This window comes from Schistocerca gregaria, chromosome 1 (assembly GCF_023897955.1).
Source record: "Schistocerca gregaria isolate iqSchGreg1 chromosome 1, iqSchGreg1.2, whole genome shotgun sequence".
Taxonomy (NCBI): Eukaryota; Metazoa; Arthropoda; class Insecta; order Orthoptera; family Acrididae; genus Schistocerca; species Schistocerca gregaria.
Window position 1 is genome coordinate 382,986,605 of NC_064920.1, and position 23,816 is coordinate 383,010,420.

General features: G+C 39.3%; 1 protein-coding gene across 3 annotated transcripts in view; it reads left to right on the forward strand.

Annotated features, from left to right (window-relative positions):
- The window catches only part of LOC126348329 (serine/threonine-protein phosphatase 2A 56 kDa regulatory subunit epsilon isoform), a 267,854-nt gene that overhangs the window by 157,728 nt on the left and 86,310 nt on the right, over positions 1-23,816 (forward strand). For all 3 annotated transcript variants that reach the window (XM_050002346.1, XM_050002345.1, XM_050002347.1), the window contains exons 2-4: positions 2,930-3,126; positions 19,857-19,958; positions 20,237-20,329. In XM_050002346.1, coding sequence (XP_049858303.1) covers positions 2,930-3,126; positions 19,857-19,958; positions 20,237-20,329 — 392 coding nt within the window. The remainder of the gene's footprint in view (positions 1-2,929; positions 3,127-19,856; positions 19,959-20,236; positions 20,330-23,816) is intronic.

Here is a 23,816-nt window from a genome sequence, read left to right on the forward strand (position 1 = left end):
TTACCCATACATATCTCTGCAGCTGTCGTTCACCCCTGTCATCTACGGTTGGTGGTGCATCACAGTTGCCTCGGCGCCGATTTTGGATAGAGCTACTTTGCAGTGCACGATATACTTTAACCATGATGACATGCGAACAGTTTTCAAACTGAGCCATTTCGGACACGCTTCCACCTTGGCCCGGAAGCCAGTGATCATGCATGTTTGGATGTCAGACAAATCACAGTGTTTCCGAATTACGAGAACGACTACGCTGATTGCCGTGTCTTCCCTCCCTCCCCGCCGGACACGCTTTATGTATCCTGCGCTACTGCCGTATTGTAAGGGTTATTGGACGCTGGTGTCGAACACAGGCGGTAGCCACATTATTCAGTCTGGCCATGTACCTTAATGATGTTTGGCAAGAGAGAGTTTTTCCCACCCAATGGACAGACAGTATCATTGTACCAATATTGAATAACACAACTACATATCGATCATTTTTATGGTGATGCTATGAAAACTCCTAGACCAGTCGCCAGGCGGTCAATCACAGACTTTGTTGTTGTTGTTGTTGTTGTTGTTTTTTAACCTTTCCGTTGCGGATTTTGGAGTCCCGGATCCACAACCAATTATCTTCTATGACTGGAGTCTACTGTTAGGGGTGCCTTCGCCATTAGACACTTTGTAGCTGTTTTTCTCGACTCACACATGTAACGACACCTAATCTTAGCTGTCCTACATGGGTGGGACTTCAGAGGCAACATTACAACTTTTATTAAACGTGTCGGATTGCATTGGCATTTCAGAATAACGGTCGGTATGAACGGTAACAACATGCAGAGGAAAATTGGTGTCACAGGGTTAAGTCTTTAAAGCTACCTTGTTGCTGTTGTCATAAATGGAACTGGTGTCATCTCTGGACAAAAAGATGTCACACGACAAAAAGATGTCACTATATTCACCAGAGAGAGACATACTGAATTTTAGCACATAAACTCATCAGTAAGCAGTGACCAATGGCAGACTGCTTTCATTACTGGTTATTCAGAGGATGCAAGTCCAGCAAAAGAGGCAAACTACAATTTTGTTTTAAGAGTTTTTGCAGTGTATAGTGATTCAGATTAGGATGAAGAGCTGAAGTTAGTCCAATAAAAGGCTAGTTTCAGGAGAGCAATGTATTTATCCAGGAGCTTATTTACTTCTCGTGCATTACCCAAAAGCCATGTAAGACGCCAAATCAAAAAGTAACTTACACTTCCATTTATTGAACCACTTATACCTAGGTAACACAGATGTGACAACATACATTGTAAGTTCACTTTTCCACGTAGTCCCCAAAAGACTGAAAACATTTCTCGGAATGGGTAACCAACTTTTCGATACTGGAAGTGTAGAAATCACCTCCAGCACTATGTAACCATCTGGATACAGCTGCTTTCACCTCCTCATAGTTTCGGAATCATTGTCTGCTGAGATCGTCATTCATATTGCTGAAAATATGATAGCAGCATGACGCTAGATCGGGACAGTGTGGATGATGTTGCCATATATCCCACTTGAATCACTGCAGCAGTGCTGACTTTTGGTTGGCCGAGTGCAGTGTTGCTTCATTGTGCAACAAAATCACACAGGCACAAAGTTTTCCCCAATGCTTTTCTTTAATTGCCTGTGCAACTGGTGCCTTGTTCGACAGTGCAAAGCAGAGTTAATTGACATGCCTTTCAGCATAAATCCCATGTCAGAGAACATGGTCGCAATCACATTTCATGCTGAAGGTTGGATCTTGTCTTTTATTGTGTTTATTGTGGTGTTAGGGTGTGCACCCATTCCATCGATATTCTCTTTGTTTTGGCAGTTAGGTGGTGGGCTCACATTTCATCCCCTGTGATAATTTACCACTGAAACACGTTGTCCTGCCCAGAATGCTGTTCCAAAAATGCCAGTGGCAATTACATGTGATATCCTTTGGAACTTTTGTGAGCAGCTATTTGTTCAATCTGGTACACATTTTAAGACACCGAAGGCACTAGTGAAAAGTGGAGAACGCACTGCCGTACAAAATGTTCAGCATGCTGTAAATTTCCTGCAGTATTATGCACTGATCCTCTCTAATTATCACACACACAAGGTCAACATTTGCACTGTTGCTGGACGTTGTGGACCGGTCTTTGCGATATTTTGTCTGAGAGATCTGTGCATCTGACATCAAATTGTTTAAATCATTTCACAATATGTGGAAGAGGTATTGCTCGCTCACCATATACTGCAGTGGTTTATAATTAATGTCCGTACAATTTAGCCATTTAGCTCATAGAAATGTAATCGTTGCGCCCCCCCCCCCCCCACCCCCCACACCCACACACACACACCTCTGTTTTGAGATGAACATCCAGTTGGCACTCCATTGAGCCTAGCCCATTCTGCACATACAACATGATGGGATACCACTCCACCTGTTGTGTTGGACGTGTTAGCAGAACTGTCGTGTTGCACATTGGCCACGGTCACGATACACAGGGTGCTCCCGCTGTGAGCTAGTGTACCTTAATTTTTGAATTCACCCTTGTAGTTCACCTCATTAACTTTAGGAATAGTGCTGTCCTTAAAAATCTGAGCATTACCCAAGATACAACATGGGAATATCATTACAGTCCTAAAACTCGCTTCCATACATTATTTTCATGATGGCCAGTTTCCAAGTACATTTCATGAAGTTGCTCCCTCCCCTCCTTTTCTCGTACGTAAAATTAATTGCAGATCAGGAAAAAAATAATAGTTGGATTTGTTTACCTATTGTTGCATTCCTTTGTTGTTGCAGTTTTAATTGTACTTATGTACATATTGACATGATGATGATGATGATGATGATGATGATGATGATGATGATGATGATGATGATGATGATGATGATGAACCTTGTTAATGTATGCCATTCTTTCTTTTGCAGATGTCCCTTCATCAGAACAAGAGGAACTCTTTATTCGCAAATTACGCCAGTGTTGTGTGGCATTTGACTTTATGGATCCTGTGGCCGACCTGAAAGGAAAAGAGATCAAGCGAGCAACCCTCAATGAACTTGTTGACTATATCACTGCAGGTCGGGGTGTCCTCACAGAACCAGTATATCCAGAGATTATAAAGATGGTATGAATAGTGTAGAAATACAAAAAAAAAAAAAAAAAAAAAAAAAACAACTTGCAACTTAATTTCGAGTTATGAATGCAGTTAAAGAGCTACAAATATGTTTTTCACATTTCTTTGTTCTTCTTAATTTTTATGTAGCCCTGCTACCTGTTACATTTTTATTTCAGAAATCCTAAATGTTGTTCAGTCGCGAACTTCTTGATATTGACACATTTTGCCGTCATACTTGTAGTCATTGTTAAATTTCACATCAGTTTACGTCTCGGGTGTACATTGGTTGGCACATCTCATTGCTTTTGTACATATATATTTCCACATTAGTATGTTGTTTATTTCAGAGCTACTGTTTCATCAGCTATCAACGGAAAGTACAAAAACTAAGGGAAAAAAATATTTATTGAACTCTTAACACTTCCAATTCTTCCATTTCCTGGTAAAACTTTCATTCTGCTTCATTCTACATATTTTCAGTTAGTTGCAGAGAAAAAAAAAATGTTGTTGTTGTCGTTGTCGTCTTCAGTCCTGAGACTGGTTTGATGCAGCTCTCCATGCTACTCTATCCTGTGCAAGCTTCTTCATCTACCAGTACCTACTGCAACCTATATCCTTCTGAACCTGCATAGTGTATTCATCTCTTGGTCTCCCTCCACGATTTTTACCCTCCAGGCCGCCCTCCAATGCTAAATTTGTGATCCCTCGATGCCTCCAAACATGTCCTACCAACCGATCCCTTCTTCTAGTCAAGTTGTGCCACAAATTTCTCTTCTCCCCAATCCTATTCAATACCTCCTCGTTAGTTACGTGATCTCCCCTTCTAATCTTCAGCATTCTTCTGTTGCACCACATTTCGAAAGCTTCTATTCTCTTCTTGTAAAAACTATTTTTCATCCACGTTTCACTTCCATACATGCCTACACTCGAAACAAATACTTTCAGAAACGACTTCCTGATACATAAATCTATATTCGATGTTAACAAATTTCTCTTCTTCAGAAACGCTTTCCTTGCCATTGCCAGTCTACATTTTATATCCTCTCTACTTCGACCATCATCAGTTATTTTGCTCCCCAAATAGCAAAACTCCTTTACTACTTTAAGTGTCTCACTTCCTAATCTAATTACCTCAGCATCACCCGATTTAATTTGACTACATTCCATTATCCTCGTTTTGCTTTTGTTGATGTTCATCTTATATCCTCCTTTCAAGACACTATCCATTCCGTTCAACTGCTCTTCCAAGTCCTTTGCTGTCACTGACAGAATTACGATGTCATCGGCGAACCTCAACATTTTGATTTCTTCTCCATGGATTTTAATACCTACTCCGAATTTTTCTTTTGTTTCCTTTACTGCTTGCTCAATATACAGATTGAATAACATCGAGGATAGGCTACAACCCTGTCTTACTCCCTTCCCCACCACTGCTTCCCTTCCATGTCCCTCGACTCATAACTGCCATCTGGTTTCTGTACAAATTGTAAATAGCCTTTCGCTCCCTGTATTTTACCCCTGCCACCTTCAGAATTTGAAAGAGGGTATTCCAATCAACATTGTCAAAAGCTTTCTCTAAGTCTACAAATGCCAGAAACGTAGGGTTGCCTTTTCTTAATCTTTCTTCTAAGATAAGTCGTAAGGTCTGTATTGCCTCATGTGTTCCAACATTTCTACGGAATCCAAACTGATCTTCCCCGAGGTCGGCATCTACCAGTTTTTCCATTCGTCTGTAAAGAATTCGCGTTAGTATTTTGCAGCTGTGACTTATTAAACTGATAGTTCGATAATTTTCACATCTGTCAGCACCTGCTTTCTTTGGGAGTGGAATTATTTTTTCTTCTTGAAGTCTGAGGGTATTTCGCCTGTCTCATACATCGTTCTCCCCAGCTGGTAGAGTTTTGTCATGACTGGCTCTCCCAAGGCCGTCAGTAGTTCTAATGGAATGTTGTCTACTCCGGGGGCCTTGTTTCGACTCAGGTCTTTCCGTGCTCTGTCAAACTCTTCACGCAGTATCGTTTCTCCCATTTCGTCTTCACCTACATCCTCTTCCATTTCCATAATATTCTCCTCAAGTACATCACCCTTGTATAAACCCTCTATATACTCCTTCCACCTTTCTGCCTTCCCGTCTTTGCTTAGAACTGGTTTGCCATCTGAGCTCTTGGTATTCATACACGTGGTTCTCCTTTCACCAAAGGTCTCTTTAATTTTCCTGTAGGCAGTGTCTATCTGACCCCTAGTGAGATAAGCTTCTACATCCTTACATTTGTCCTCTAACCATCCCTGCTTAGCCATTTTGCATTTCCTGTTAATCTCATTTTTGAGATGTTTGTATTCCTTTTTGCCTGCTTCATTTACAGCATTTTTATATTTTCTCCTTTCATCAATTAAATTCAATATTTCTTCTGTTACCCAAGGATTTCTACTAGCCCTCGTCTTTTTACCTACTTGATCCTCTGCTGCCTTCACTACTTCATCCCTCAGAGCTACCCATTCTTCTTCTACTGTGTTTCTTTCCCCTATTCCTGTCAATTGTTCCCTTATGCGCTCCTTGAAACTCTGTACAACCTCTGGTTCTTTCAGCTTATCTAGATCCCATGTCCTTAAATTCCCACCTTTTTGCAGTTTCTTCAGTTTTAACCTACATGTCATAACCAGTAGATTGTGGTCAGAGTCCACATCTGCCCCTGGAAATGTCCTACAATTTAAAACCTGATTCCTAAATCTCTGTCTTACCATTATATAATCTATCTGATACCTTTTAGTATCTCCAGGATTCTTCCATGTATACAACCTTCTTTTATGATTCTTGAACCAAGTGTTAGCTATGATTAAGTTATGCTCTGTGCAAAATTCTACCAGACGGCTTCCTCTTTCCTTTCTTAGCCCCAATCCATATTCACCTACTATGTTTCCTTCTCTCCCTGTTCCTACTGACGAATTCCAGTCACCCATGACTATTAAATTTTCGTCGCCCTTCACTATCTGAATAATTTCTTTTATTTGATCATACATTTCATCAATTTCTTCATCATCTGCAGAGCTAGTTGGCATATAAACTTGTACTACTGTAGTAGGTGTGGGCTTCGTATCTATCTTGGCCACAATAATGCGTTCACTATGATGTTTGTAGTAGCTTACCCGCATTCCTATTTTCCTATTCATTATTAAACCTACTCCTGCATTACCCCTATTTCATTTTGTGTTTATAACCCTGTAGTCACCTGACCAGAAGTCTTGTTCCTCCTGCCACCGAACTTCACTAATTCCCACTATATCTAACTTTAACCTATCCATTTCCCTTTTTAAATTTTCTTACCTACATGCCCGATTAAGGGTTCTGACATTCCACACTCCGATCAGTAGAACGCCAGTTTTCTTTCTCCTGATAAAGACGTCCTCCTGAGTAGTCCCCACCCGGAGATCCGAATGGGGGACTTTATATTATATTATATGTAATCCATAATAGTTCAATGTGGTTTGAAAATGTAGGTACTGACAGTACACAGAAATAATCAAATCAGGAAATACGTTTGGCTGACAAATGTCAGCATTGAAGTTGCGAAGTTATGCACTTAGGACATTTACTTTGTATAAATAAATGTGTATTTGGATTAAAATAACACTGATGTTAGGTATGTAATGTGGCAACGTCTGTCCATCATTACCCATACACCTAATATGTCTGCAACAGCAGTAGCTATTAAGTTCAGTTCTGAATTGGTTCATCCTATTTCCCATTAAGGTGCATTAGTTAGTTTGCATTGTGGTATTGTAATAGTCTTATCACTTCTATGATCACTTTTACTCTTACCTTCAGACATTCTTTTGCATAAAATATTTTTGTAATAGGAGAAAATGAGGTGCGTGTGGTACTAGATCTCAACGGTGTCATTAGTGACCACAATTGAGTATTTTTTGAAAAGTTGATAAATGGAAAAAAGGTAATTTTTTGGAGAAATGCAAAAAAAATTTTTTTGTCATATTGAAATAATAGCTACTTAAACAAGACACTGCTTTTTTGTGTTTTACTTCTCCTAAATTTTAATTGTTTATGTCAGATTAGAGGTACAAAGTTCCCAAGCTTTCATCAGAAGTCGATAGATGCACAGATGGAACTTGAATGTGCTGTTAGATTTCACCTCAGTTTGTCTCGGGTGTATATTGGGTGGCATCTTTCATTACTCGTGTACTTCTGATTTGTAGTTGTTGATGTATAATTTCATTTTTTGTGTATTATTATCTTTGACATTAATTACAGGTAAAGCTACTTCATTGTTAATTTTGCATAGAAATACTATAATGTTCTACAGTATAACTCTTTAGTATCATGCTTTCCCATAAATGTTTGACAAGAAAAAAAGCACTAGCTACAGCAATACTAAACTGGAAATCTTTTCATCCTTATCAGCAATATCATCGTAAGCTCTTCTGGTACATTAAAATTCCTATTTAGTTTAAAAACAGCAGTTTTCATTTCCTTATTAACCGTGTTGTTCTCTTCCAAAGTGGTTAGTTTCCTCACTTCCTGGCTGCATTTTTCTGGAAATTCTATACATACAGCTCTACAGGACTTCCATTATAAGTGTCCAATGCTGACAACAATAACTTGTTCAACCTGTCATTAGCCATTGCTGGCAGAACACTTATTTTGAATAGCATCTTAGAATGTAGATCTTCTGTTGCACTAGACTTTTCTACTGCACGAGACACTCTTTCAGCTTATTAAATTTGCTGATTTCTTCCCTGGAGGCCATTAGTGTGCACATCATTACTATATTTTTATTTTCACTGATACGGGAGTCAGTAAATAATGAATTTCATTTGAGGTGTTTTTTTTTTTTTTTTTTTTTTTTTTTTTTTTTTTTTTTTTTTTCCCCCCCCTAGGATGCCTCAAGGTTTCTGAGAAAATCCAATAAAGCTTAGGCTACTTTTTAGCATCCTTTTGGGCCTTATGTTTTAAACAAAATATAAAAAGCAATCCTTCCCATTGTGCATGCTCGGGAATGGATCATAATGCACAAATTGTGTAGCCGAATCCTTCTTGAATAAAATACTTCATCGAAGGAAGGCTTTGGTATGGGCCGATTTTGTTGTATATCAAAACATACTTGAACAATTTTGGATTTTCATCCTTTGTTGTTGCATGGAACTTTTTGTGCGAAATTTATGTAAGCTATGGTTTATTATTGATTCTTTTTCTCAGCTCATGTTCCTTCCTTTTACTTCAGTCGACCAACCTTGCATGTTGAGCATGCATGTGTGTTGGGAATTTTAAATTACAAGTTACTGTAATGGTAGAAAATACATTTGTAATTTAATAAAGAGCAAGTAGGAAGGCCTGATGCTTCCCTTTTTCTATAGAAATGTTTCCACATTTTGATCATATTCAGTCTGGATGCTAAATATCTTCTTGTGGAATGTTTCCATAAATAGTGGTTCTTTCTACATCTGTGTGTGTTCATTTCATTCTTTTATAGTAGTGCTCATGTTTCCCCCTCAGTTTTCAGCCAGTAATTTCCCTGTTAAATGGTATTTAGTGGCCAGATTTGAGTCCTTCGACATCCGTGATGCTGCTTGAAATGTTTCAGCACATGAAAGATACTGTCTAGCTATCTTTTGGCCTTGTACTTTACTATATTGTAACAGTATTCTTCCTTTTTGCTTCTTTCTTGATATTCCATTGTTTTGATGATGTGATTATCTTGTAATTTAGTAATAATTTGACCTGGTCAGTTTTCTTTAAACTATTTAAAGTTTTGATATCATCATAAGTGAAATCAACTGCAAATGGGATATAACAATGATATGTGCAACAAATGGGGAATCCAATGACATAAGCGTTGTTGACAGAGGTTAGATCGTTATTCACTTGGATCTGGTAACAAGCACCTCAGAAACTGCACAGCTGGTCAGCTGTTCATGTGAGTGTCTCGAGTGTCTGCATCTGCAGAAAAACCACAATTAGGTGACAGTATAGTCTGTCGGTAAACTGAAGAGCGAGCGAGCGAGACCCCACTCTGCCAACCCAGCTACGTCACAAGGCGCTTCTACAGGCTGTTTCACAAGGTAGTACCGGCCCTTCCGTGGCGCGCCCTTTAAATCTGTGGCGACGCCGTGTACAGATACGTCTCAGCTGCGTTTATTTTTAGACAAATGCATTAAGATCATAAGAAATGCAAAAAACGACAGCTTCTTCCGGAACACAACATTATAGAGTAAATATTATTAACATAAGAATGGAAGTCGGGATTCTACTACAAACATAGAAACAAATGCCTGTTCATGTGAATGAATGTTCCTCTATTGCTATTCGTAAAATGAAGCCAATATAGTGCATAGAATTTAAGGCTTGTTCTTGTTTTGTGTTTCTACGAAAAGGTAGAAGTTTTCCTTAAAGGACTGCATTGAAACTTAACATTCTTGCAACACAAAAAGTGTTTAAAAAGTAAGCAGAAATTTATATTTTTGTGTGTTGTATTAGTCCTACTTGCACCACTTTTTTGTCACTGTCTTTGTAAACATGTCTCAAAAGTATGTGTACAATGTTATGCATATTGGGTATTTACTCTTTTCTCAGATGTCAGAAAGGTTACTTGTGTTTTGGTAGCATCAACGGTTATTTGCTTTGTATAAAAATAAATTAGAGAATCTGTATTAAATTTTTTTTATAAGAATGGAATAAAGTATATGAAATTTTTAGAAATATATTGTTATGAGTAAACCAAGGGTAGACAAGTGGTATAAACATTTCAAAGCAGGCCTTAAAGGACAGCGGTTTTACAAGCACGAATGAGATTAAAAATGCACAGTTACGATACCTATAAACTGTCCCTAAAGTGTTTAGGGAATTGGGAAAAGCACTGGTATAGTATGTATTGGGGAATATTTTGAAGAGGATAACACTGCTGTAGATGAACAAATAAAGTTCTTATCAAAAAATAAAAATGAATATGTAAACGCACCTCGAAAGTCAAGCTTTTTGCTTAGAAGCCCAGAATCGGTGTACATGTTTCGAAGGAAATTTCAGCAGTGTTTAGAATAGCTATTGCGCACATGTTTTAAGCAATCAGGTGAATAGTGACCGAGATACAGAGTTAGTGTTCCATAACCATCAAAGGTTTTACGTGATTTTGAAACTGTCTATAATGATGGGTTTCCTCCCAAAATTATTAGTTTTCCTCCGTGGCGATTCCAGTAAACCATGCGACTTATTTTTCCGTTCCTTACTTGTGTGTCCTATTGGGTGGGGCTGACGTTTGCATAGATTGCAGCCCTATAATTGGGACTGGTAATATTAGCCAACAGTTCTTTTTGGGCCACCTCTTTAATACACGCTTTAATAACATTAGAGATCCATCTCTTTAATAAACGCTGTAATAACATTAGAGATGATCGAACGCTCGTTACTCTGCAAATATCTCTACTTCTTCATATTCTGCACATTTTCTTGCAATGCTATACGGTTATCAATCACTTCTGAACATCTAAGTACATCAGTAAGTATACAAAGTTAACTCACTGACACTGGCAACTAGGATCCCACGAATAGAAACAATGTATATCTCTGCATGCCGATCTACACCGCTAGACAGGTAACAGGCAACAGATTTTGGGTGCCTGTCGGTCGATGGCAGCGTTCTTTCGGGGAAGGCCACTTTCTCCCACCAAAAGTGCTGCTGGCTCTTGAGTTTACAGATAGACTATGCAATAGTATTTCTGCTTCAGCATGTTATTCTGTTAGTGGAATATGACGTGTGTGATAGTACTGAGACTGAGAACACTGTGAGCACTGTAGCAGTGCTGTGGTTTACTACCTGTGTAGAGCGGAGTTTCGGCCTCATACAGCCATCAAGTAATTTTTAAGAGCGCCATCAGTGAAGTTGTGTTTTTGTTGTAAATGAGACAGGTATACAAGGATAATTTCACCCCACATTATCAGTGACTTCCTGCAAGTCCCAAGAAGATATCCTCTCTCTCTCTCTCTCTCTCTCTCTCTCTCTCTCTCTCTCTCTCTCTCTCTCTCTCTTTCTTCTTCTTCTTCTTCTTCTTCTTCTTCTTCTTCTTCTTTCTTTTTTTAATAACACATTTTTCCATTATTAATTGAAAAGTCAGAATTGTCTTTTGTTGGCTTTGTTACATTTGGAACATGTCAAATTTCTTGTTATATTTTACGTGTATTTTTCAAGTCCACAGTCAAGCTGATTGTCAAATTACTTTCACATTCAACCTCTTGTGCTTCCTGTATTAGTGTGATGCAAATTCTGTCATGGAAATAAGTGGGTGCTCTTCTGTTTTTTTATTTCCTAAAGATTGTTGTTACTTGTCAACCAAATATTTTACTTTTCAACATAACTATCTTTAATGTGATGGCAGTTGTCACTGCCTCAGAAGATTTCCTCGTTATCTAATGGGTTATTATTTTGTAGTATATCACTTTGACCAATACTCACTTCTCTTATCTCCCAGAAATTCATCATACTGGTGGTAATTTATTGATTGTAGCTGCAATCAAGTATTTGATATCCAAATGCCTCTACTATAACTTTATTGGGACTTCACTACAAGCAGTTGAAACATACCACAAAAGCTAACATACATTAGTCCCCCTCTGCTCCTCTGCCCCTATTCTGTTATAATTCTGCCATAATTTACCTCCTATTCAGTAGCAGTACAGCCTTCAGACACTCAGATTTTGACCACATTTCATATACTTCATCAAATCCTCAGTAGACACTGCTTTACTTTACATCTTCTTCTTGTCATTCTCCTCCTCCTCCTCCTCCTCCTCCTTCTTCTTCTTCTGCTGCTGCTGCTGCTGCTGCTGCTACTGCTACTGCTACTGCTTTCAGCTGGTCATCCCTGGCATCAAAGCTCATGTGGAAAACTGGGCAACTGGAATATCTGGGCTACTAACATATGACATTCCTATTCATACTCAATGTTGAATTTCTTAATCCTCTTCCTGGTATCCCCATCCAGTGCAGTTACCAGTTACAGCAGAGAGGCCAGTTGGAAGGTCAGAGAGAGGTACTGGTGGAAGTAAAGCTGAATTGACAGGGCATGAGTTGTGCTTAGGTAGCTCAGGCAGTATGAGCATTTCCCACAGAAGGTGGGGTTTGGATCCTGGTCCAACATAAAGTTTTAATGTGCCTGGAAGTTTCAAAATGTCATGCACTTTGCTGCAGAGTGAAAGATTCATTCTGAAATAGAGGACTGTAAAGTCTGTCAGATGAAATAAAAAAACTATAGACACAGCAATTTGTTTTATAGCAACTCTTTGATGAAGAGTATATCGCATCTTCTCTTCTGGCTCTTTTATCAATTCATTACAGATAAGTGAAGAGATAACACCCCCTTTAAAAATGAGGAAACTTGATACTTTCTCCGGTTGTATAAAGATTGAAAGAAATTGGGCCAAACATGTCACGGAGTTGAAACGCAGGAGCATTGTAAAGGGGTTGGACAAAAATATGGAGACACTGTGAGAAATGCATGCTTGAACATAAGTGCAGAAGCTAGCCAAATATCACAGGTGTCGATGTTGTGTTTGACCACAAACAGTGCCTGTGCAGTGGTCTCAATCCATTGCAAGTGTCATGGTGAGAACAGTCTCTGTGTAGTTGTGAGTGGATTATGTCAGAACAAAGTGAATGCAAATGTAGACACATGGTTGGTGCTCATATGGTGGGTGCTTCGTAACCGAGGTAGTCAGTGTGTGTGGTGTTTCAAGGGGCACTGTGCCAAAGGTTTGTACTGCTTACAGCAAAATCAGAAAATAATCATCCACTACATTCTATATGGTGAGAGAAGAGCTCTGACAATTGGCAGCATAGTTGTCAGTATTCAACATGGAAGTGCAGGGGGGCAGCAGTTGGCAGGGCTGGTAATGAACTGACAGACCTTCTGCTCCCACACATCGGCCCCATGACAGCCAGAGCTACAGAGCCTAAGAAAGGTGTAAGATTCATTGAAGCATTGTACTGAGTGATGTGTTATTTTTTGCATATTCTGTTCAAAGCTTATTTTATTATCTTTCAAGCAGTTGACTAATTCAATCTCTGATGGTCCAATGTGGCCAGGGGACATTGGCTGGTACGTACTTTTCAGTTGTGAATTTTAAGATATTTTATTTTATTTCAAAAGCAGTTAGTTTCGGCAATTCATTTTGCCATCTTTAGGCACCATACACTTTTTTCGAATCAGCGAATTTATTGCATAGCACCATAAAACTGGATATCGTGAATCCCAGCTGTTGTACAGTTGTCGGCCGGAGTGGCCGTCCAGTTCTAGGCGCTACAGTCTGGAACCGAGCGACCGCTACAGTCGCAGGTTCGAATCCTGCATCGGGCATGGATGTGTGTGTTGTCCTTATGTTAGTTAGGTTTAATTAGTTCTAAGTTCTAGGCGTCTGATGACCTCAGAAGTTAAGTCACATAGTGCTCAGAGCCATTTGAGCCATTTTGTTGTACAGTTGATGCAGTTGCTGTCACGTTTTAGTATAAATCTGCTGCACAATGTTTGTGATTCACGATATCCAGTTTTATGGCACTATATGATAAGTTTGTTGATTCGAAAAAAAGCGTATGGAGTCTGAAGAGGCAAAATGAATTGCTGAAAAGGGTTGCTTTCAAAATAAAATAAAATATCTTAATAAAGTCTTAGCAACTCGTGCAGGAATTGACATATCCGTGCCACAATGACTCTGCGTTCCATTACTACATTTCTTCCAGAGAACTTTTTCCAGTGGAAGCCAAATTTTTTTTCTTTTTTTAAAAGTAATGGAGAGCCATGTCGTTTTGTCTGTGAACAAACCATCATCAAACAGTGATGCCATCAGTGATGTCAGATAGTCCTTCCTGCTGTAGTACGTGTGTGTAAGTTGCCTGATAGCACGTTTGTCGAAGTTGTTTGTTTCAAGCAAGTGACACGATATCTTCCTTGACTTTAGAGGCTTAACAATAACAGGGCTTCCAGCTGAATTGATAGCCTTTTTATCATTTGCGACTCTCTTCATTGTCACTGTAGAGATGTTCAGTGCTTCTGCTGCCATGTCAGTCACTATACCACTGGTATCAATGGCCCAGTATTATCCCTTTCCCTTTCAAAGTAAACACGCAATCTGTATGTAAATTCATGTGCTTGAGATTTCAGTGTAGCTCCTTTTCCTAAAGTCCTCTTCTCTCCACTATATGAAGCCATTTTGCAAACACATGGCAAGAAACACTCAATTTCTGGAATGCACATGCACACACACAAACCGGAATGAAGCATTTGGCACCACTAACTAAAAGGAGGGCTCACTTAGCGCTATGGCAACACTGGGCTGTTGCCATGGTAATGTTAACAAAAACTTGTGATCTGATTGGCTGTGATGGAGCGCATGAAGCACATGCACCAAGGTCACTACAACTGTCAGAGCTCTTCTTTCACCGTGCAGAGTATAAGTGACAATGTGGACAAAAGTGTGTTTGAGTGATGGTGACAGATGGTCCTTGAAGATGATTGTGATGATAAACAGGTGCAAAAGTCAGTGCAGAACTGAATGTCCCAGTTTTAAACCATGCCAGCACCAAAACAACATGAAGGAATTTCCATAGGCTGGGAATTGCAGGGTGAGCTGGAATTCTGAAACCATATACCAGTAATGCAAATGGCTGTAATAGGAAATGTTATGGTGTCAAAGCCATAAAGCCTGGCCTGTGGAGCAATAAAGTCAGTGATTTGAGACATAAAGGAATTACAAACATTGCGTGTGAGTGGATATTGATTTAAATCACTAGGGAAACTTGAAAAGTTGTGCTGGACCGGGATTTGGACCTGGGTATCCTGCTTACTAAGCAAATGTACTGACCACTGCATCATCCAGACACAGTGGTCATCACAACTGCACTGACTACCCTCGCATGTCTCCCCTTGGACCCAAATTCTCAACTTATTCACACACAACAAAAATATTTAAAAATGTAGCCCAAATATCACAGACCATCATCATCATCATAATCATGTTATAAATTTTTCAGGAAATAGAGGAGGTCATTCTAAATATGTGTACCAATTTTTGAGAGTTTAACTTCAGTCATTTAGAAGGAAAGTGTACCTGAATGATGTGATGAAAATTCAAGTTTTTGGTAAATCGCAAAAGATGATTTACGGATTTGTTAACTTACCACTATGCTTGTTTAAAACATTACAACTGCATACTCCAGTTGTCCTGTTTTCTTATACTCCATACTCTTTCTCTTCATTCTTTTCTTTATCCTTGACTCCTTGGTAGCAGCTATTGTAGCTGTCTCTGCTGCTTATCAATAGCAGTTAGAGCTGAAGCCATATTCCTTCCAACCTTTAGGTTCAGTTTCTTCATAACATTGATCCTTGAAATCTCGCCCTTATTGAACGTTGTTATTGCATCTGTTACACCAGTCTTCAGCACTGTCAGCCCAACAAATTCAGTTTAGGGTATTCTTTCCCATGTACAGCTGTTGAAGCATTCATTTGCATTCCTAAGTAGATTTTTATTTGCCTGCAATACAGCAAGTGGTAAGGAATGCTTGTTGGGTGTATTGTATGCCTGTAGCATCGCTCAACCAGTACTTGCACCATGAATCTTACCCTATTGGACACAAACCATGATGTGGGGTGTCATCTGTTGATACACTGTGAAACCATGTTGCCTAAACAGCTCATCTCGTGTTCTACAAATCTCCTACATTTCTCCTTATTGCTAGGCCATAATATTGAGTCAAATAATCAATTTCACTTCCTGTAAGACAACCTGGACCACCTATGTGTTTTCCACCTGACAGTTTTTTCCCACTGAAGTCTTTACATAATTTTCTCAGCCGAGCTCCCATTCGTTTTGTACATGCCCAACACTTTCAAGATTTTCTATCAGTGAGTCCCCATATGGTCTATCATTAACAGCAGTAGTGTTTCATTTACAGTCTCCAGCCCCAAGGTAGCCTACATACCTCACACCATGACTGACCTCTGATCTTCTAAAAATGTTTAGAATTCCTATTGTTTTCATGTTCCCACTTAGGCCATTAAAGTTCTTTACACAAAAAATGGGTGCCAATAAATTTACTTGAACAACCCTGGCAGCATTTTGTTAGACATTCATAATACAGTATTTTACCAATTTCAATAAATGTGGCAGTTACAACCCCATTAAGAGAAGTATGACCCCTCTTCTGCCAAGACCCATCAAATGCTGCTACAATGTTTTTATTCTCAGGCAAGGCTACTGCTTCTTCTTCTGCTCTGTTCATTGAATGTTCACATACACCACGTAAAGCATTGTGTGTTAATTTATTGTCTCTGTCAAACCTCAGTGGAGGTGTAGGCAAATCCATCACTGCACAAAAAGTCTGGGCTGCTGTCCCTCCCCTTCCAATACATCGCATTGCATAAGCAAGTTGAATATTCACACTGTAATGTCAACTGTCAGTGGCTGATGATGTCATAGTGTCACTGTGAGTTACAGGCAAAGACTCTTCCTTGTGAAATGTCCTCAGAAACGTCAATACTATCTTCACAACTGCAGTATTTACATTTCACAGCACTCTTCAAAAGCCTTGACAGCATATTTAGGTTCTCAGTAGCATTTTCGTCGTTATTGCTTCTCACGGTACTCCTAGGCTTGTTCTTATTACATTCAGAAAGTGAAAGTTTACGTCTAGAAGCACAGTTTCTGCAGGCGACTTTTGAAGCAACTGATGATGTGTATTATTTAGTTGTGTTTGGAGCTGGTTACCACGAAACTTTCATTTGGGGCTAAATTTCTGTATTCTTGGCATTTCTAGAACAGGAAAAACAAACACACACACACACACACACACAAAATAACTACAAAACCATACACGGATGAAATTCCGAAATCATATATTCTCAGATCTTTGTGTTCGTTCAAACCATAGCCTTCTAGACATGCCTGTACTTTGGTTCCGGGAGTCAGTGCCTTCTAAAATACACTTGTGTTAACAATCCGTAACTAGTGACAGAAAAAACGGAAGAACAAAATAATGCATCACGTATTCTGATGCTCTTCAAACTGACAGATGGGCGTGGCCCCTATGTTCAACCTCAATTTTAGAATGAACGGAAAATGATAGTGCCCATAAACTATACATTTTTGAAATTGGCATGAAATGCTCTTTTGTATACACCAAGAAATGTTTTTCAAATTTTCGGTCATTTTCAAGAGCATGTCCCCTTAAATCCTAATTACTTGTGGCATTTTTCCCATTTCCCGTAAGAGTTCTGGCCTGTTGTGCGTCTGCACTAAAGAGATCGTTGGCCATTGTTGCCTTTATACATATTTGTTGTGTGTGTGCTACCACACGTCTGTGGACAAGTTAAAGAACAGACATTAAGGTGAAGATGACCATTGACATGTCAGAAAGGCAGGCACCACATATATTGAAAGTATTGTTTTAAACTACATATATTGAAAGTAATGTTTTAAGCTACATATATTGAAAGTATTGTTTTAAACTGTTTCCAAGTTCTGTCAGAGTTTACGTATGGCATACGCTGTCCCAAGCCTACAATGCAGTCTGTCTGCTGCCGAGTGTGAAATGTAGTGGATGTTCAGTAGGATTTGGGCAATAAGATCCTCATATTCCATGGATGCCATGCTTACTCTGCAAGGCCTCATTATTGTTAAGTATTATATGGCCATCTTGGCTGGTCAGGCTCATCCCATGGTACAATATTTGTTCCCCAATGGTGTTGCTTTGTCCCAAGACATCAGGGCCCCTGTTAAGACAGGTTGCATGATACAACACTGGTGAACTATAACTGATGAATTATCACATCTCCCATGACCATCAGAGTCACCACGTCTCAATACTATTGAGCCTCTTGAGATCTACTTTTGGAGAGAAGGGCGAATGATCGCTATCCATCTCCATCGGCGATAGCTGAACTTGCCAATATTTTGCATTAGAAATGGTATAAGATTCTCTTGAAAACTACACAAGACCCATATTTATCCGTTCTGAGATGACTGGATGATGTTTTGAATGCCAACAGTTTTACTTCACTGTATTAGGCATGGTAATGTGTTTTGTTTTTGGTGTATAAAGTTTTGTACACCCACTGTGTTTGAGATAAACATAAGCTACGTGGATGCAGTGTTACCTCTCTGGGCAGTGGCTACTGCATGGCCAGTATGGAGTGATGTATCAGAACTTTAGCATTTTAGTGAAGTATAGTAGTCATTGAGCCAATGATGGGTTGAACACAGTAGTGTCTGACCAGACAGTCCTGTGGGATGTATGCTAGTGCTTTCCTGTGATCGCTGAATCAACTAATCCAGATAAGAAGGAACAAGGAATTTATCACTAAATGCGAACTAAGATGCAACATTGTGTACTCCATTCCAGGTTAAACTGGTATAGGCACTTGTATTCAAATACAGAGAGATGTAAATGTGCAGAATACGGCACTACGGTTGGCAATGCCTATATAAGACAAGTGCCTGGTGCAGTTGGTAGATAGGTTACTGCTGTTACAATGGCAAGTTATCAAGATTTAAGTTTGAAAATGGTGTTACAGTTGGCGCACAAGCGATGGGATGCAGCGTCTCCAAGATAGCGATGAAATGGGGATTTACCAATATGACCGCTTCACTAGTGTACCGTAAATATCAGGAATCCGATGAAACATCAAATCTCTTGACAATGCCGTTGCCAAAAAAAGATCCTGCAAGAATAGGACCGACAATGACTGAAGAGAATCGTTCAAAGTGACAGGAGTCCAACCCTTCCGCAAAGTGCTGCAGATTTCAACACTGGGCCATCACCAAATGTCAGTGTATGAACCACTCAACGAAACCACCTTGATATGACGTTGGACTGATGATGATTGGAAACATGTTGTCTGGTTGGAAGAGTCTTGTTTCACGTTGTATCAAGCAAATGGACGTGTACAGGTCTGGAGGCAACCTCATGAATCCATGGGCCTTGCATTGTCAATGTCAGCAGTGGACTGCTCAGGGCCTTGCATGTCAATGTCAGCAGTGGACTGCTCAAGCTGGTGGAGGCTCTGTAATGGTGTGGGGCGTGTCCAGCTCGAGTGATATGGGACCCCTGCTACGTCTAGGTACGAATCTGACAGATGACACTTACATAAGCATCCTGTCTGATTACCTGCATACATTCATGTCCATTGTGCATTCTGACGGACTTGAGTAATTCCAGCACGACAATGCGACACACCGCACATCCAGAATTGCTGGAGAGTGGCTCAAGAAAAACTCTTCTGACTTTAAACACTTCAGCTGGCCACCAAACTCGTCAGGTATGAACATTATTGAGCATATGTAAGATGCCTTGCAACGTGCTGTTCAGAAGAGATCTCCACCCCTTGTAATCTTATGGATTTATGGACAGCCCTGCAGGATTCATCGTGTCAATTCCCTCCACCCCTACTTCAGACATTAGTCGAGTCCATGCTACATTATGTTGTGGCATTTCTGCGTGATCGTGGGGGTCGTACATGATTTTAGGCAGGTGTAGCAGTTTCTTTGGCACTTCAGTGTATAAAACTATTGTGATAAAATAATGCAAAAAATTATGCAGAACTTTTTAGAACTAAAAGTTGTTTCTGTTGCTCAAATTAAAATTAGCATATCAAGTTTATATTTCTCATATCGCAAATCCTCCTTTGGGGATGGAGGTGGGGGTATTCTGTCACATTCCAAGTAATAACTTACTCTTACTTTCTTTTAGATCTCTGCCAATCTCTTCAGGACACTTCCGCCAAGTGAAAACCCTGATTTCGATCCAGAAGAAGATGATCCCACGCTGGAAGCATCGTGGCCACATTTACAGGTAGGGTCGGCATCTTAAATGTTACTGTCACCCTCCCACCTGGCTGTCCACTCACCTCTCTCTGTCATACCTGTCTTCCACCTTTAAGTCTATAACGGTAACCTTCTCCTCACGTCCCACTGTCTGTCATGTTCATCGCTCTTCATAAGTTCCTTACTTTTCTCACTAGCCCCCATTGTTAAAGCATCACAGTGATTTTCAAAAATCCAAGTAATGCATGTTTTATTATTTCACATTTTTCCTTGTATTGAAACGTTAACATATGATTGTTTTTTCAGCTGGTATACGAGTTTTTCCTGAGGTTTTTGGAGTCGACCGATTTTCAGCCAACTATTGGAAAAAAGGTCATAGACCAAAAATTTGTACTTCAGGTATGCAGCAGACATATACTTTTAAGTTAATCATTAGAAAATTCAGATACACACACATATATATTTCAGTTAAATTCACTGTTCATTCTTGAACCTTTTGAATTGTAAAGAAATATTATAGATGCTGCAAGCTACAGTTCCATCCCTGCATTTTTGTGTGTGGGTAGTTTCTATTGGAACAAACAGACAGAAAACTTTTCAACAGAGATAATAATTTGGCATTTACATGAGTAGGGTATGCATGAAATATAATGTATTGAGTACTGGATTGGTGAAATATGACAGTATTTAAATAATTTGATTATGAGAATGTCCTTTTGTTCCAATTTATACAGCGTTAGAGGATTATTGAAGGTTAAGTAGGTTATAAAACTGTGTAGGTCAGGGCAGGCCAAACTTTACGTGTGCAGTATGTGTGGTCTGCAGGCAGGCCAAAGCCCCTCCTGTCACTTGGCTTTGCTCATTCCTGAGAAGTACTTGGTACTGTGTGACATTTCATTTAGTATTATAGTGCAGCAGTTTGCGATCGGCACAACTCTTGAGTTCAGCAGAACCGTGATGTCAACGCCATTTACCCTTTCCTATTTGTTCTCGGTATGAAGGGCGTTCACAGATCTAGTGGCTTTTTGCTCAAAAAGAGGCAGTCTAGCAGTCTATCATTGCACCCCTTACAAATGTGTGGGAATAGCAGAAGAAAGGGATGAGAATTCACAATTTGCGACAGGTACTGGTTATTTGCCACAAAACTACATTATAGCACCATACAAAAAGAATGTAAACTTTTGGATGACAGTGAAAAGCAAAAAATTACAGTGATGAACAGGTGGGATTCATTTTTCTGTACAATCGAGAAGCACTTTGCTAAATTTAAGGGAGGGAGCTCTTGAAGAATTTGGTAGTATGAAGAGTAAACTTTCTGAAGTTGTTCTCATTACTCCATTTCAGTTGCAACAGTTTTCTGTGGAAATAAATGAAGAGTATGGAGACTTCATATATTTCTGCAAAGTGCTTTGGTTAAGTCAAGGGACATGCCTGGAATGATTTTCTGATTAAATCTTGCTGTTGTTGAATGAAAATTAGAACATCTGAATGGACTGCAGACTTGGCATTGTAAACGGACTTGATTGCTCACTGCCCACAGTAAGATATTGCAATGTAACTTCTTTCTGATTTGATGAGGGTACATTTAAAAAGAAAATCACATTGTAGAGGGGATACATTCTGACAAAGACAGTCCAGTTCCATAAGCTCATTGGCGTTAAAGAAAGGGCGGGATCTGAAGGCAAGCTTGTGGCCCTGCAAGAGTTACAATGATAGGTTTATAGAGTTCTTGAGGTCATTGTCAGTCTTACATCTGTTTTTGAGCCCATTTGCCGTTTCAGTTGAAAGCGCCCCTGTGTGTGTGTGTGTGTGTGTGTGTGTGTGTGTGTGTGTGTGTGTGTGTGTGTGTTTTGGATGTAATTTGTGGACCTGCAAGATATGTCCATAATGAGGTTGCAAAAGTGCTACAATATTCCTAGCGACATAATTTGTGTGAAAGACATTTTTCAATTATGAAACTAAATAAGTCGCTATTACATGGCAAATTGAGTTCAAAGAAATTGTCTGTCTGTATACCAACAGTTTGTACCAGATAAAAATTATATTATGTTTTCAGCGTGCCAAAAAGTATTAATACTGAAAACTTGTTTTGTTTGTGATATGTCATCGAGAAATGGGAAATATAAAACAAAGTTGTATGCAATACGACTGTACTACCATTTAAATATGGTGCATTCACTTTCGTCCCCTCTTCCCCCTCCTTGGGGGGGGGGGGGGGGGGGGGGGGTGCAGCGAAGCTGAGTGCTATGGGACTTGGGTCCAAGCATGGTCTGTGAACCAAAATTTTGGCCACCCTGGGTGTAGGTGGTATATTTCATACATACAATATATATTCTGTGTTTGGGTATCTGGATATTTTTTTCTTTTCATATAGGTGTCAACCTGAACAAAAACTTGTTCTTCCTTCACATTACATTTCAGGAAACCTGCAGGTAGGATTGCAGTTATTTTTGTTCCATCCTGGTTTTGTTTAAACAGATTCTCTCTCTCTCTCTCTCTCTCTCTCTCTCTCTCTCTCTCCTCTCTCCTCTTCTCTCTTTCTCTCTCTCTCTCTCTCTCTCTCTCTCTCTCAAACACGCGATCTAGTGTCTCTCTCTCTCTCTCTCACACACACACACACCACACACACACAAGGGTTAAATGAAATTTTTTGAAGAGTAAAAGTCAAACAAGTTGATACTGTTTCAGTCATGAAACCTTAAATTATATTCAAAAGATCATTCCTGTTATCACAGTTTAGTAAGAAAAAGATAAATGAATTAATTGACAGCACAACACAGCTGTAACTGCATAGGTGCTGCTGCTGCTGTTGTTGTTGCTGTTGTTGTTGTTGTTATCCAATACTGTTAGTGTCTTTTTCGAAGCGATGAATGAAGTATTTTCTGGACTGTCAGTTCAGAAGTAAGGGGTTGCAGCAATAAGGTATTTATGAACAATAAGTATAGTACACTAGACCATACATTTTAACTTCATTGGTTTTAAATGGGATTGCAGTGTGCAGGTCAAGCAAGTGCTGCATTGGAGAGGAGTAATGCAGGGAAGAAGTTTTTGTAACTAGTGTCTACATTCGCTGTGGATACTAAGCATTCTTATCTGAGGAGTTGTGGGTAGCACTTGTGAAGCACCACAAATTCCTTTGTCATTCATTCTAAAACACACACACACACACACACACACACATTCATCTTAAGTCACTTTAAAAATGAAAATGTTCCAAGAAGTGTCTTTCATTCCACAGTTTAGTTAGTTGATGAGTTGATAATTGGGGGGGGGGGGGGGGGGTGTTAGGGCAACAGATAGGGGAGAAGGGGATGGTACTAGGTAATGTCTAAAAAGTTGGGAACTACTGATATATAATAATAAAACTATAGTGTAAATAATTCATACACGAGTCCTACTTAAATTAAATTTATGAACTTCAACAATGCAACAAATTTGTGTTTAATGAACAATAAGTTTTAAAAGTTGCAAAGATAAAAGATTTTTTAAATACATTTCAGCCTCAGGTCACACAGATATCATTATCAGTTCAGGTGGTTAAGCAAGCCATCATCAGATGTGTTGTTCAAAAGTAAAGGAAAAATGATATGCTAAAAAATACTAGGGAACTAAATTGCAAAGTCGCATTACCTTCTATACACAACTACATGCACATCAATGTGTTACTCCATAACATGTCAGAATGTAGCTTGTAGTAGAACAGGCCAGGAGAGGTACTCCAATGCAAATATATCTTTACTTCAGTTGTGTGGAATTAGGCTACAGTTAATTGCTTAATAGTGTAAAGTTGCAGTTATTTTTAAAAACAAGATTAAAATAAATCTCAATAAAATTTTTGAGATATACCTTTCTTGAAGTGAAAACTGGGAGAAAATAGTGTTATTAC